We start from the raw sequence: 13,678 nt of genomic DNA on the forward strand, positions 1-13,678 counted from the left end.
GACTCCACACCAGGTGATTTCATTGATACATTCTTCCTCTTTGGTTGAAGGGTTGCTAATCAGTGAAATCACCTGGTGTGGAGTCCGGCTGAAATGAAAACCTGCATACACATGGCTCTCCATGGCACATGGTTAGCCACCCCTAGACGGCCGGGTGTGTGTGCATCATTTATCTGAGGAAGAGATGGCACCAGGATGCGCTATCGGAAGAAGGTAAACTGGCGGAGGCAGTGTGATGCTCTGGGCAAAGTTCTGCTAGCAAACCTTGGGTCCTGGCCTTCATGTGGATGTTACTTTGACATGTACCACCTACCTAAACATCATTGCAGACCAGCTACAGCTCTTCATGGCAATGATATTCCCTGATGGCAGTGGCGTCTTTCAGCAGGATAATGCTTCCTACCACACTGCAAAATTTGTTCAGGAATGGTTTGAGGAACATGACAAAGATCAAAGAAGGTTGAATCAGTTCATCTGGACACAACATTAATTGACAGATAAATTTCATCATCATCTAAGTGACCTCTTCAGTCTAAACTGACTGCAGGTGTATAAACAATACAGTTGCCTAATGACCCAAACCAACAACCAGTTTCATATGCACATATGGGTGTGACCATTAACTAGAGTTACAATGGCCATGTGTACTATTCACAGAGGATTGAGGAATAGTTGCAATCACAGCATTGTAAGATGGTGACAGATGTACTCTTAGTCCCCCCCCCCCCCCCCGTTCAGGGATGGTCATTCCCTCATCACATAGATGGCCTCTTTGACGCCTTGTTCAAACCAGCGTTCCTCCCTATCAAGGATGTGCACATCCTCATCCTTGAAAGAGTGGCCACTGGCCTGTAGATGGTGGAGATTGTGGAGCCCTGGCCAGACGTGTTAGCTCTCATGTGTTGTGCCATCCTCTTGGCCAGCATCTGTTTAGTTTCCCCAATGTACAAGTCATGGCAACTATTCCCCAATCCTCTGTGAATAGTACACATGGCCTTTGAAACTCTAGTTAATGATTACACCCATATTTGCATATGAAACTGGTCGATGGTTTCAGTCGTTAGGCACTGTATTGTACTGTATTGTTTATAAGGGTGGGGATACCTGCAGTCAGTTTAGACTGAAGAGGTAACTTCAGTCACTTCAGAGTGATGAAACGTATCTGTCAATAAATGCTGCATCCAGATGAACTGATTCAACCTTTGATTTTCTTACCCGGATTATTGAGCATGCATCCCGACATGACAAAGAGCTCAAGGTGTTGCCTTGGCCTCCAAATTCTCCAGATCTCAGTCCAATTGAGTATCTGTGGGATGTTCTGTAAAAACAAGTCCAATCCATGGAGGCGCCACCTCAAAACTTACAGGACTTAAAGGATCTGCTGCTAACGTCTTGGTGCAGATAATAGAGGACACCTTCAGAGGTCTTGTGGAGTCCAGGCCTCGACAGGTCAGAGCTGTTTTGGTGGCACGAGGGGGGCCTACACAATATTAGGCAGGTGGTTTTAATGTTTTGGCTTAACCATGCGTAATCTAATGATATAATCAGTGTAAATGTGATTGGTCAAAATGATTGTGTAATTAATTAATACAACAATCAACAGATATATGTGATTAAAATAAATCAATAAAGAACACTGAACAATGGGAAGAAATATGAACACCGAGCAAAATGCAACATGTAGCATATTATAAGTTAACAACATATAATTCATATTTAACTTGTAATATATAAATGAACAATCTATAACATGTAACTTACATCAACAACATGTAACGTACAGCACAGGGCCTACAGAGAGTATTCCTGTCTTCTCAAAACACGGTGCACCTAACAGCAAACAGCAAAACGGTAGAATTATGAAGTACAGCGATTGACAGTAAACATGACAAGCAGTCAGGCGTACAAGCAGGTGTAAGGTGTGTGTGTGTTATTTCAGCAGCGGTAGGTTTGGTGCCTGTTTCCTGCCTGCTCTGTGTAAGCAGAGTGACCTGCAGGTGTTAGCAGTGCGACCAAGACTGAGGCTGTGGAGAGCCAATGTCACCGGACTAGTGGAGCAAACACGACTACTGAGACCTCTCTTTAACAAAGAGGTAGGATCAATCATGCAAGTTTATTATTGTTGTTGTTGGTGTTGTTGTTATTTGTATTAGTATTGGTACTCGTATTAGTAGTGGTAGTAGTAGTAGTAGTATTGAGTTTTAACAGATCTGTTGGTCGTGGTAACAGGCTGGGAGATACGTCTTTAAGGATGCCAAATAATCCAGGTAAGAAAATCAAAGACATAAAGGTGAAGCAGTTCATCTGGACACAACGTTTATTGACAGATACATCTCATCACTCATCTAAGTGGCATCTTCAGTCTCACCTGACTGCAGGTACCCCCACCCTTATAAACAACACAGTGACTGCAGGTGTCCTCACCCTTATAAACAATACAGTGACTGCAGGTGTCGCCACCCTTATAAACAATACAGTGACTGCAGGTGTCCCCACCCTTATAAACAACACAGTGACTGCAGGTGTCCCCACCCTTATAAACAACACAGTGACTGCAGGAGTCCCCACCCTTATAAACAATACAGTGACTGCAAGTGTCCCCACCCTTATAAAACAATATAGTTACTGCAGGTGTCCCCACCCTTATAAACAACACAGTGACTGCAGGAGTCCCCACCCTTATAAACAACACAGTGACTGCAAGTGTCCCCACCCTTATAAAACAATATAGTTACTGCAGGTGTCCCCACCCTTATAAACAATACAGTGACTGCAGGTGTCCCCACCCTTATAAACAACACAGTGACTGCAGGTGTCCCCACCCTTATTAACAATACAGTGACTGCAGGTGTCCCCACCCTTATAAACAGTACAGTGACTGCAGGAGTCCCACCCTTATAAACAATGCAGTGACTGCAGGAGTCCCCACCTTTATAAACAACACAGTGAATGCAGGTGTCCCCACCCTTATAAACAATACAGTGTCTGCAGGTGTCCCCACCCTTATAAACAATACAGTGACTGCAGGTGTCCCCACCCTTATAAACAGTACAGTGACTGCAGGTGTCCCCACCCTTATAAACAATGCAGTGCCTGCAGGAGTCCCCACCTTTATAAACAACACAGTGAATGCAGGTGTCCCCACCCTTATAAACAATACAGTGTCTGCAGGTGTCCCCACCCTTATAAACAACACAGTGACTGCAGGTGTCCCCACCCTTATTAACAATACAGTGACTGCAGGTGTCCCCACCCTTATAAACAGTACAGTGACTGCAGGAGTCCCACCCTTATAAACAATGCAGTGACTGCAGGAGTCCCCACCTTTATAAACAACACAGTGACTGCAGGTGTCCCCACCCTTATAAACAATACAGTGTCTGCAGGTGTCCCCACCCTTATAAACAATACAGTGACTGCAGGTGTCCCCACCCTTATAAACAGTACAGTGACTGCAGGTGTCCCCACCCTTATAAACAATGCAGTGCCTGCAGGAGTCCCACCTTTATAAACAACACAGTGAATGCAGGTGTCCCCACCCTTATAAACAATACAGTGTCTGCAGGTGTCCCCACCCTTATAAACAATACAGTGACTGCAGGTGTCCCCACCCTTAGAAACAATACAGTGACTGCAGGTGTCCCCCACCCTTATAAACAATACAGTGACTGCAGTTGTCCCCACCCTTATAAACAATACAGTGACTGCAGTTGTCCCCACCCTTATAAACAATACAGTGACTGCAGTTGTCCCCACCCTTATAAACAATACAGTGACTGCATGTATCCCCATGCTTTGAATCCAATTCAAAACTGTTTGTCGCTTGTTTGATATGTGACACAATAGGTCAACCAGAAGAAGGTCCAATAGCAACCAGCTGGGGGAAAAAAAAAACGCCAACCAGCTGGGGCATCCGGGTAGTGTAGCGGTCAATTCTGTTGTCGCCCAACACGGGATCTCCGGTTGGAATCCCCGTGTTACCTCCAGCTTGGTCGGGCATCTCTGCAGACACAGTTGGCCGTGTCTGCGGATGAGAAGCCAGATGTAGGTAAGAGTGGGATAATTGGCTATGTACAATTGGGGAGAAAAAAAAGGGGGAGGGATTATAACCAGCTGAAAGGGGGCATATTGCCACCTACCGTACTGGGGTTGGACATACTTCCGTCAATAAATCGATTCTCCCCCGGGTCTTGTATACTAGGACAACGACAGTAGTCCAGTGATATGGCCTAATCGAGCTGTAACCATAGCTCGATGTAACTGTGCGTGGAAACGTGGTGTATCCAGATGAAGGATTCAACTTTTTTTCTTTGATTCTCGGGGAGAGTTTTGCAAAATTTTGTATATGTAATGGAAAGTAATTTAAATGAAAGACCTAGAGGCATTTCAGCCATTTTCTTTTCTCTATGTCTCTGTCTGACTGTCTATCTTTCTGTTTGTTTATGTCTACTTGGTTGTCTGTTGTCTCTCTTTGCCCTTCTGTTTCTAGGTTCCTCAATTTGAATTGTTCCCTCGATCCACTCCAGTAGGAGGGTACCGGCCTGCAGACAGACAGCTGGGTCTGCTCTCCTGTTTCCACAGAGACGGCTGGCTGCTCAGCTGGAATGAATACAGTGTCTATGTGTTAGACTATCTTAACGAGGTACCTGGTCTGTGTGTTCCAGTATGTTAATGAGGTACCTGGTCTATGTGTTAGACTATCTTAATGAGGTACCTGGTCTATGTGTTGGACTATCTTAACGAGGTACCTGGTCTATGTGTTAGACTATCTTAACGAGGTACCTGGTCTCTCTGTTCCAGTATGTCAATGAAGTACCCGGTCTATGTGTTAGACTATCTTAACGAGGTACCTGGTCTATGTGTTGGAGTATCTTAACGAGGTACCTGGTCTATGTGTTTGACTGTCTTAACGAGGTACCTGGTCTGTGTGTTCCAGTATGTTAATGAAACACCTGGTCTGTTGTATTAGACTATCTTAACGAGGTACCTGGTCTGTGTGCTCCAGTATGTTAATGAAGCACCTGGTCTATGTGTTAGACTGTCTTAACGAGGTACCTCATCTGTCTGTTCCAGTATGTTAATGAGGTACCTGATCTATGTGTCAGACTATCTTAACGAGGTACCTGGTCTATGTGTTGGACTATCTTAACGAGGTACCTGGTCTATGTGTTGGACTATCTGAACGAGGTACCTGGTCTGTGTGTTCCAGTATGTTAATGAAGCACCTGGTCTATGTGTTAGACTATCTTAACGAGGTACCTCATCTGTCTGTTCCAGTATGTTAATGAAGTGCCCGGTCTGTGTGTTAGACTATCTTAATGAGGTACCTGGTTTGTGTGTTCCAGTATGTTAATGAAGCACCTGGTCTATGTGTTGGACTATCTTAATGAGGTACCTGGTCTGTGTGTTCCAGTATGTTAATGAAGCACCTGGTCTATGTGTTGGACTATTTTAACGAGGTACCTGGTCTGTGTGTCCCAGTATGTTAATGAAGTACCTGGTCTGTGTGTTAGACTATCTTAACGAGGTATCTGGTCTGTGTGTTGGATTATCTTAACGAGGTACCTGGTCTATGTGTTAGACTATCTTAATGAGGTACCTGGTCTGTGTGTTCCAGTATGTTAATGAGGTACCTGGTCTGTGTGTTAGACTATCTTAATGAGGTACCTGGTCTGTGTGTTCCAGTATGTTAATGAAGCACCTGGTCTATGTTTTGGACTATCGTAACGATGTACCTGGTCTGTCTGTTCCAGTATGTTAATGAAGTACCTGGTCTATGTGTTAGACTATCTTAACGAGGTACCTGGTCTGTGTGTTCCGGTAATGTTAATGAAGTACCTGGTTATGTGTTAGAGTATCTTAACGAGGTACCTGGTCTTTGTGCTCCAGTATGTTAATGGAGCACCTGGTCTATTTGTTAGACTATCTTAACGAGGTACCTGCTCTGTGTGTTCCAGTGTGTTAATGAATACCTGGTCTATGTGTTAGACTTTCTTAACGAGGTGCCTGATCTGTGTGTTCCAGTAATGTTAATGAAGTACCTGGTCTATGTGTTAGACATTCTTAACGAGGTACCTTATATGTGTGTTCCAGTAATGTTAATGAAGCACCTTGTCTGTGTGTTAGACTATCTTAACGAGGTACCTGGTCTGTGTTTTCCAGTATGTTAATGGAGTACCTGGCCTATGTGTTCCAGTTTATTAATGAAGCACCAGGTCTGTGTGTTAGAGTATATTAATGAAGTACCTGGTCCCTGTGTACCAGTATATTTATGAAGTACCTGGTCTTTGTGTTCTAGTATATTAATGAAGTACCTGGTCCCTGTGTTCCATTATATTAATGAGGTACCTGGTTTCTGTGTTAGAGTATATTAATGAGCTACCTGGTCTCTGTGTTAGAGTATATGAATGAAGTACCTGTCTGTGTGTTACAGTTCATTATTAATGATAATACATTTTACTTGTGGGCGCCTTTCAGAGCACTTGAAGACACCTTAGAGAACACAGTAAAAAACAAGCAGCACTGTATCAGACAGCATAAGATCAAAACAAAGCAGGATAGACAATAAAAAGTTAACACAAAAGATAAGCATAAAATCATCATCTGCACAAAACTCAATGAAGTGTGGATCAGGCTGAGTATGCCAATTTGAAAAGGTACGTTTTGAGATGGGATTTGAAGGTTGAAAGGGAGTCAGTGTTGTGATTATCTTGTGGGAGAGAGTTCCATAGGCAGGGGGCAGAATGACCGACCGAAGGCTCTGGTCCCCACGGTAGTCAAGTGGGCCAATGGTGTAATGAGTTGGAGAGCAGAAGAGGATCTGAGAGTGCGGGAGGGCGTGTGGATATGAAGAAGTTCGTAAAGATACAAAGGAGCTAGGTTATTAAGAGCCTTAAAGGTGAGGAGCAGGATAAGTCAATACAGTCTTTAACATGGAGCCACTGGAGCCACTGAAGAACAGGAGTGATATGATCTATGGAAGGATTTCTGGTAATGATACGGGCAGCTGTATTTTGGACCAGTTGAAGTTTAAGAAGACATTTGAGGGGAAGACCAAAGAGGATAGCATTACAGTAGTCAATACGGGATGTAACCAGGGTGTGAGTGAGAGTGGCTGTGCTTTTAAGTGTAAGTGATGGCCGAAGACAATTAATATTGCATAGGTGGAAGTTTGCAGACCAAGTAGCATTGTTGATGTGAGCTTCAAAAGATAATGTGCTGCCCAGGATGACACCCAGACTCTTAACCTGAGGCGATGGAGGAACTATAGAATTGTCAATAGTGAGAGAAAAACTATCAGATTTTGCCACAGTAGATTTACTGCCTACTTGGAGGACCTCAGTTTTATTACTATTAAGTTCGAGGAAGTGGTATGAAAAACAGGATTTAATTTCTAGTAAGCAGTCAGAACGGGAAGTGGGCGGAAGAGTGGAGGTTGGCTTGGTGGATAGATAAAGCTGGGTGTCATCTGCATAGCAGTGAAATTGAATGCCAGATTTCCTGAAAATGTGGCCAAGAGGTAGTAGGTAAATAATAAATAGGAGGGGTCCCAATACAGAGCCCTGGGGAACACTGGTAGTAACAGGAAAGGACTGTGATCTCAAATTTTCAAGTTGGACAAATTGAGTGCGGCCAGAGAGATATGATCTAAACCAGTCAAGGGAGGTACCAGTTATTCCAATGGAAGCTAATCTTTCTAGGAGGATGTTATGTGAGATGGTATCAGATGCTGCCTGCCCTTCCACTCCTCACCTAAGTTTTTCTTATTACATGATGATGCTGGTCGCGTGGCTTGGGTCCTGGACTGCTCCGTTGGCACGTGGACACTGCTTGGCATCCTGTGCATCATGTTCTTCATAAATTTTATGTCCATTATAATTCTGTTATCCTCTTTCAATGTTGTATTATGTAAATTGCATGAACACAACATCCATTGCATGCTGTCCGTCTTGGGAAAGAGATCCCTCCTCTGTTGCTCTCCCTGAGATTTCTTCTTATTTTTTCTCCCTGTTAAAGGGGTTTTTTAGGGAGTTTTTCCTTATCCGATGAGAGGGTCTAAGGACAGGATGTTGTGTTGCTGTTAAGCCCACTGAGGCAAATTTGTAATTTGTGATATTGGGCTATACAAATAAAATTGATTTGATTTGATTTGATCAAAGGCTGCACTCAGATCAAGGAGGACAAGTATGGTTAAGAGCCCAGAGTCAGCTGCCATCAATAGATCATTAGTGATTTTCACCAACGGTGTTTCCGTACTGTGAATGGAGCGAAAACCAGACTGGAATTATTCAAACAGACCGTTGTTAGTCAAGGGAGCATGTACCTGAGATGCAACTGTTCTTTCAAGTGTTCTAGAAAGAAATGGTAAATTTGAGATTGGGTGAAAATTGTTCAAATTGTTGGGGTCTGCACCAGGTTTCTTGAGTATTGGAGTTATTGCAGCTGTTTTGAGAGATGAGGGAACAAGACCAGAGGTAAGGGAGGAATGTATGATATCAGTTATTAAAGAGGATAGAGAAGGTAGACAGGCTTTTACTAAATGAGTAGGAAGGGGGTCTAACTGACAGGTAGATAATTTGGATTTGTGAATAAGACCAGATATTTCTGCAACAGTTGGGAGTTTAAAACTAGATAATGAAGAACAGAAGGGAGCATAGAAGGGTAAATAAGATGAACTGTATGCAGTATTGTTCGACGAGGTCAATTGCTGATGAATATTTTCAATTTTGGCATTGAAAAAGGTCATGAAGGCGTTAAATTGAGCAACTGAGTACAAGTGAGGTGCAGGAGTGTCTGGTGGCCGTAAACTGTTGTTTACGATGGAAAGCAGGGCTCTAGTGTTCCCTTCGCCTGATCTAATTAAATTTGCATAAGAAGATGATTTAGCTGTGGACGGGGCCTCCTTATAATGAAGTACGTGGTCATTATGACAACAAGGCCAGTTTTCGTGTAAAGGCGTTCCAGGCGACAGCCATTAGCTTTACGCTGGCATAGTGCAGGTGTAAACCAAGGGGCAGGGTGGGTAAAGAAAACAGAGTGGGTTTTTAAAGGAGCGAAATCGTTTAAAAGACTATAAAGGCCATCGCTGTAATGAGAGACCAGTTCGTCTGGGGTGGATAAATTGTCTTTGCTGGGGAGGTTAGCAGTTCCACTAGAGAGAGCAGATAAATCAATATTCTTAATGCTACGGAACGAGATGGTGCGTGACAAATTTGTTTTGGATACTGTTAAATTAACATCGCAAGACACTAACCTGTGGTTGGAAATGGGCAAATCAGACATACTGCAGTTAAGAGGAGTTAGACCAGAGCAGCAGATCAGATCAAGTATGTGTCCTTTAGAGTGCATAGAAAAATCAATATATTGCTGTAATCCAAAATTGTCCAGGCATGATGTAAAATCCCTTGTGAGAGTATTGTGGACATTGTCCATGTGTATATTAAAATCACCCAACAGTATTTCATTAGGGGACAAAGAACACAAGGTTAGAAAAACAAAGTTCATCTAAGAAATCGTTGTTGGGCTGCGGTGGTCGATAAACAGTGGCTAGTATGGTAGGATTTGGCCCATTGATTTGTAGAGCAATGGACTCAAATGAAACATGCACAGGCACAGTTATGGAAGACACTTTCCACTTTTCAGTGTAAAGTATCGCAACACTATCCCCCCGCCGGTGTCACAGGATTTGCAGGTGTACACAAACCCAGGAGGAATAGTTTGATTAAACTGTGAAAAGTCATTTGGTTGTTGCCACGTCTCAGTCAAGCATGGGAAATCAAACTTACGATCATTCAGTAGATCATGAGGAAGGAGTCCCTTGTTGGTGAGCGGGCGAATGTAATAACCTAATGGAGCGAATATTTTTTTTTGGTTTTGATGCTAGCCGACCTGGCTAGGTTAGCCAGTGCACTGTGGTCAACAGTCCGTCGGGACTTTCTTGAGGGACAAGGAAAGGAAGATCAGAAGGAACATATGAGGAAGTATCTGGTATGTGTGAGTAAATGAATGAGGTACCTGGTCTGTGTGTTAGTAAATGAATGAGGTACCTGGTCTGTGTGTTAGTAAAGGAATGAGGTACTTGGTCTGTGTGTTAGTAAATAAATGAGGTACCTGGTCTGTGTGGCAGGGGTTCCCAAACTTTTCCATGCCAAGGACCCCTTAATAGCCGTAGCCTCTGGCTGGGGCCCCCCTATTGCGACATTACTTAAAAAAAATTAAATTACACTGGCAAATATAAAAAATCAAACATACGGCTTCTTAATATTTCCTTATTTTTATGAATACAATATTAATTTACATTTCAAATAATTTCTCAGTTGTATTATATTCAATATTCTTTCTTTTATTAACCAAACATTCATTTTCATTTGTGCTTTACAATATTCATCAACAGTTATTTCTTTTAGTATTTTTTTCTTATTATTCTTATTATTTTTTGATATATTTAATTTTATTTTTATAAAATTATAAAAATACCCAAACTTTTTTTTCCTGTATCTGTGTTGATATATATACACCAACTACATATTAATGCCTATGGATTTAGAATGGGATGTCATAAAGGCTGCTGTAGGTGTAACGGCCAGGTGTCCCAATACTTGTCCTTTTTCCATATAGTGTATATATAATATAGCTCTGATGTTGAATTTTTCTTGAAGTGATTAGATCTTCTGTGATGTTGTGGAAGTTAGCATGTTAATGTGGAGAACTGACACGATCTGAGTTGAGCATCATGCTGAACTGATCATCAGTGTAGTATAGACTGTTGTTGATGTGGTTGAAGAAGTTATTTTCTGGGTATGTCATTTTCTGTATCCTGTGATTTGTGTTGGGAATATGTGAACGTCTTTAATTCCTTGTCATGTTGTCTAATCGTTGCTGCTAGCTGGTCATCAGTGTCTCCAGCTGGTGGTGAAAGACTACTGTCTGATTTGCTCATGGTTGTGTAGAACATGTTACTTTGCATGTTTTATTGACTGGTGTGTTGAGCTCTGTTGTGTTGTTTAGTACTCACTGACATTTTTCTAGATCCTTCTCATCTCTGACGACAAGCACTTCTTCCTCCTCAGGGGAGGCACAAGTGAAAATCAATGGTGTAACACACAGACCAGGTACTGGAATACTCAAACTAAGTGTGTGTGTGTGACAGTGTCAATAAGGGCGCCTGGTCTGTGTTTGGGCTGTATGAACAAGTTACCTGGTAATGTTTCTGCATGCCAGCTGGTATTAACAAGGTACTGCTCCATGAAATAGACAGGAGTCATAGTCACTAGGGTATATTCACAGAGTTGGTGTGTAATTGGGTGGCACGGTGGCCCAGTGGTTAGTGCTGTCACCTCACAGCAAGAAGGTCCTGGGTTCGAACCCCGGGGTTGGCCAACCTTGGGAGTCATATCAGGTCGTCGTCTCAGTGGAGTTTGCATGTCCTTCTGTGTATGTGGTGGTTTTCTCCAGGTGCTCCAGTTTCCTCCACCATCATAGAAACATGCATGTTAGGGTTAGTACTTCTGTTTGTGCCCCTGAGCAAGGCAATGGGGAAAGAACTGGAGTTGGTCCCCAGGCGCAGCATGAAGGCGGCAGCCCACTGCTCCCAGCTACACAGATCACATCTAGGATGGGTTAATTTGCAGTAAATGAATTTCCCCAAGGGGACTAATAAAGGAAACTTAATTAATTAAAATTTAATAATTGTTTGGTATTGCATGGAAGGACTCAGACAACTCAGAATATTTTAAACTGTAGTCCATAACATTTTTTCCATTAATTGTTATACAGCAGGAAAAACGATTGAAATGTGATGCCAATGTGGCCATCCTTCTGTTCGACAGACAGTCAGTACAACTGTAAAACAATGTGGTTTGATGAAGTTAGACTGCCTGCGTTAACTTCAGTCTCGGATCACATTTTAACACGGGTGCCACGATGAGCCACAATGCTGCCGACCTTGTTTGCTTTATTCTGAGAGCATCACGTGAGCAGGTCTGTTTCTGTCTGGCTCCTACACGCAGCTGTACTGGAAGGCTGTTCTGCTGTAGTATTGATAGATTGTCCAACAGAACTGACACATCATCATCACATTTCATATGGATGAAATACTGCAAACTCTTAGCGACTGCAGCTTTGACGTTCATACTTGGGTATGTTGAGAAAACATTGAATGACTGTGGTCCTGGTCCATCTTTGCTAAGCATGTAACACATGTGTAGCACAGTTAAAACCTGCTATATCACACTTTTATTGGATCTACTGTTAGATGATGTGTGTCATGGGAATGTTGATGCTTGTTTGTAGGTGATAGTTGGAGCTCTGGAGAGTTGTGGAGACATTGTGGCAGTATCTTGTTGTGAGAATGAGATCTTCATCCTCAAAGGAGACAGAGATGTCATCCGCATCTCCAACTGTCCTGAAGGACTAGCATCCAACCGTAAGAACCAGCAACAGAAACAAATTATAATAACAGTAAATCATGATAATAGTAAATCATAATGATAGTAAATCATGATAAAAGTAAATCATGATTATAGTAGATCTAAATAATAGTAAATCATGGTAATAGTAATAGCAAATCATAATAGTAAATCATGATAATAGTAAATCAGAATAATAGTAAATAATGATAATAGTAAATCAAAATAATGGTAAATCATAATAGTAAATAATGATAATAGTAAATCATGATAGTAAATCATAATAGTAAACCATGATTATAGTAAATCAAAATAATAGTAAATCATGATAATAGTAAATCAGAATAATAGTAAATAATGATAATAGTAAATCATAATAATAGTAAATCATAATAATAGTAAATTATGATAATAGTAAATCATGATAATAGTAAATCGTAATAATAATAGTAAATCAAAATAATAGTAAATCATGATAATAGTAAATCATAAAAATAGTAAATCATGATAATAGTAAAGCAAAATAATAGTAAATAATGATAATAGTAAATCGTGATAATAGTAAATCATAATAATAGTAAATCATGATAATAGTAATAGCAAATCATAATAGTAAATCATGATAATGGTAAATCAGAATAATAGTAAATAATGATAATAGTAAATCAAAATAATAGTAAATCATAATAGTAAATAATGATAATAGTAAATTATGATAATAGTAAATCATGATAGTAAATCATAATAATAGTAAACCATGATTATAGTAAATCAAAATAATAGTAAATCATGATAATAGTAAATCAAGAAAATAGTAAATAATGATAGTAAATCATGATAGTAGTAAATCATAATAATAGTAAATTATGATAATAGTAAATCATGATAATAGTAAATCGTAATAATAGTAAATCAAAGTAATAATAAATCATGATAATAGTAAATCATAATAATAGTAAATCATGATAATAGTAAAGCAAAATAATAGTAAATCGTGATAATAGTAAATCAGAATAATAGTAAATCGTGATAATAGTAATAGCAGATCATAATAGTAAATCAGAATAATAGTAAATAATGATAATAGTAAATCAAAATAATAGTAAATCATAATAGTAAATAATGATAATAGTAAATCATGATAATAGTAAATCATGATTATAGTAAATCAAAATAATAGTAAATCGTGGTAATAGTAAATCAAAAATAATAGTAAAAAATGATAATAGTAAATCATAACAATAGTAAATTATGATAATAGCAAATCATGA

The 13,678-nt window shown here is 40.5% G+C and overlaps 1 protein-coding gene across 1 annotated transcript in view; it reads left to right on the plus strand.

Moving 5' to 3' along the window:
* The window catches only part of tecpr2 (tectonin beta-propeller repeat containing 2), a 152,072-nt gene that overhangs the window by 11,179 nt on the left and 127,215 nt on the right, over positions 1 to 13,678 (plus strand). Inside the window, exons 7-9 of the mRNA XM_056295835.1 lie at positions 1,940 to 2,093; positions 4,490 to 4,642; positions 12,292 to 12,424. Coding sequence (XP_056151810.1) covers positions 1,940 to 2,093; positions 4,490 to 4,642; positions 12,292 to 12,424 — 440 coding nt within the window. The remainder of the gene's footprint in view (positions 1 to 1,939; positions 2,094 to 4,489; positions 4,643 to 12,291; positions 12,425 to 13,678) is intronic.

Source organism: Lampris incognitus, chromosome 16, assembly GCF_029633865.1.
Source record: "Lampris incognitus isolate fLamInc1 chromosome 16, fLamInc1.hap2, whole genome shotgun sequence".
NCBI lineage: Eukaryota > Metazoa > Chordata > Actinopteri > Lampriformes > Lampridae > Lampris > Lampris incognitus.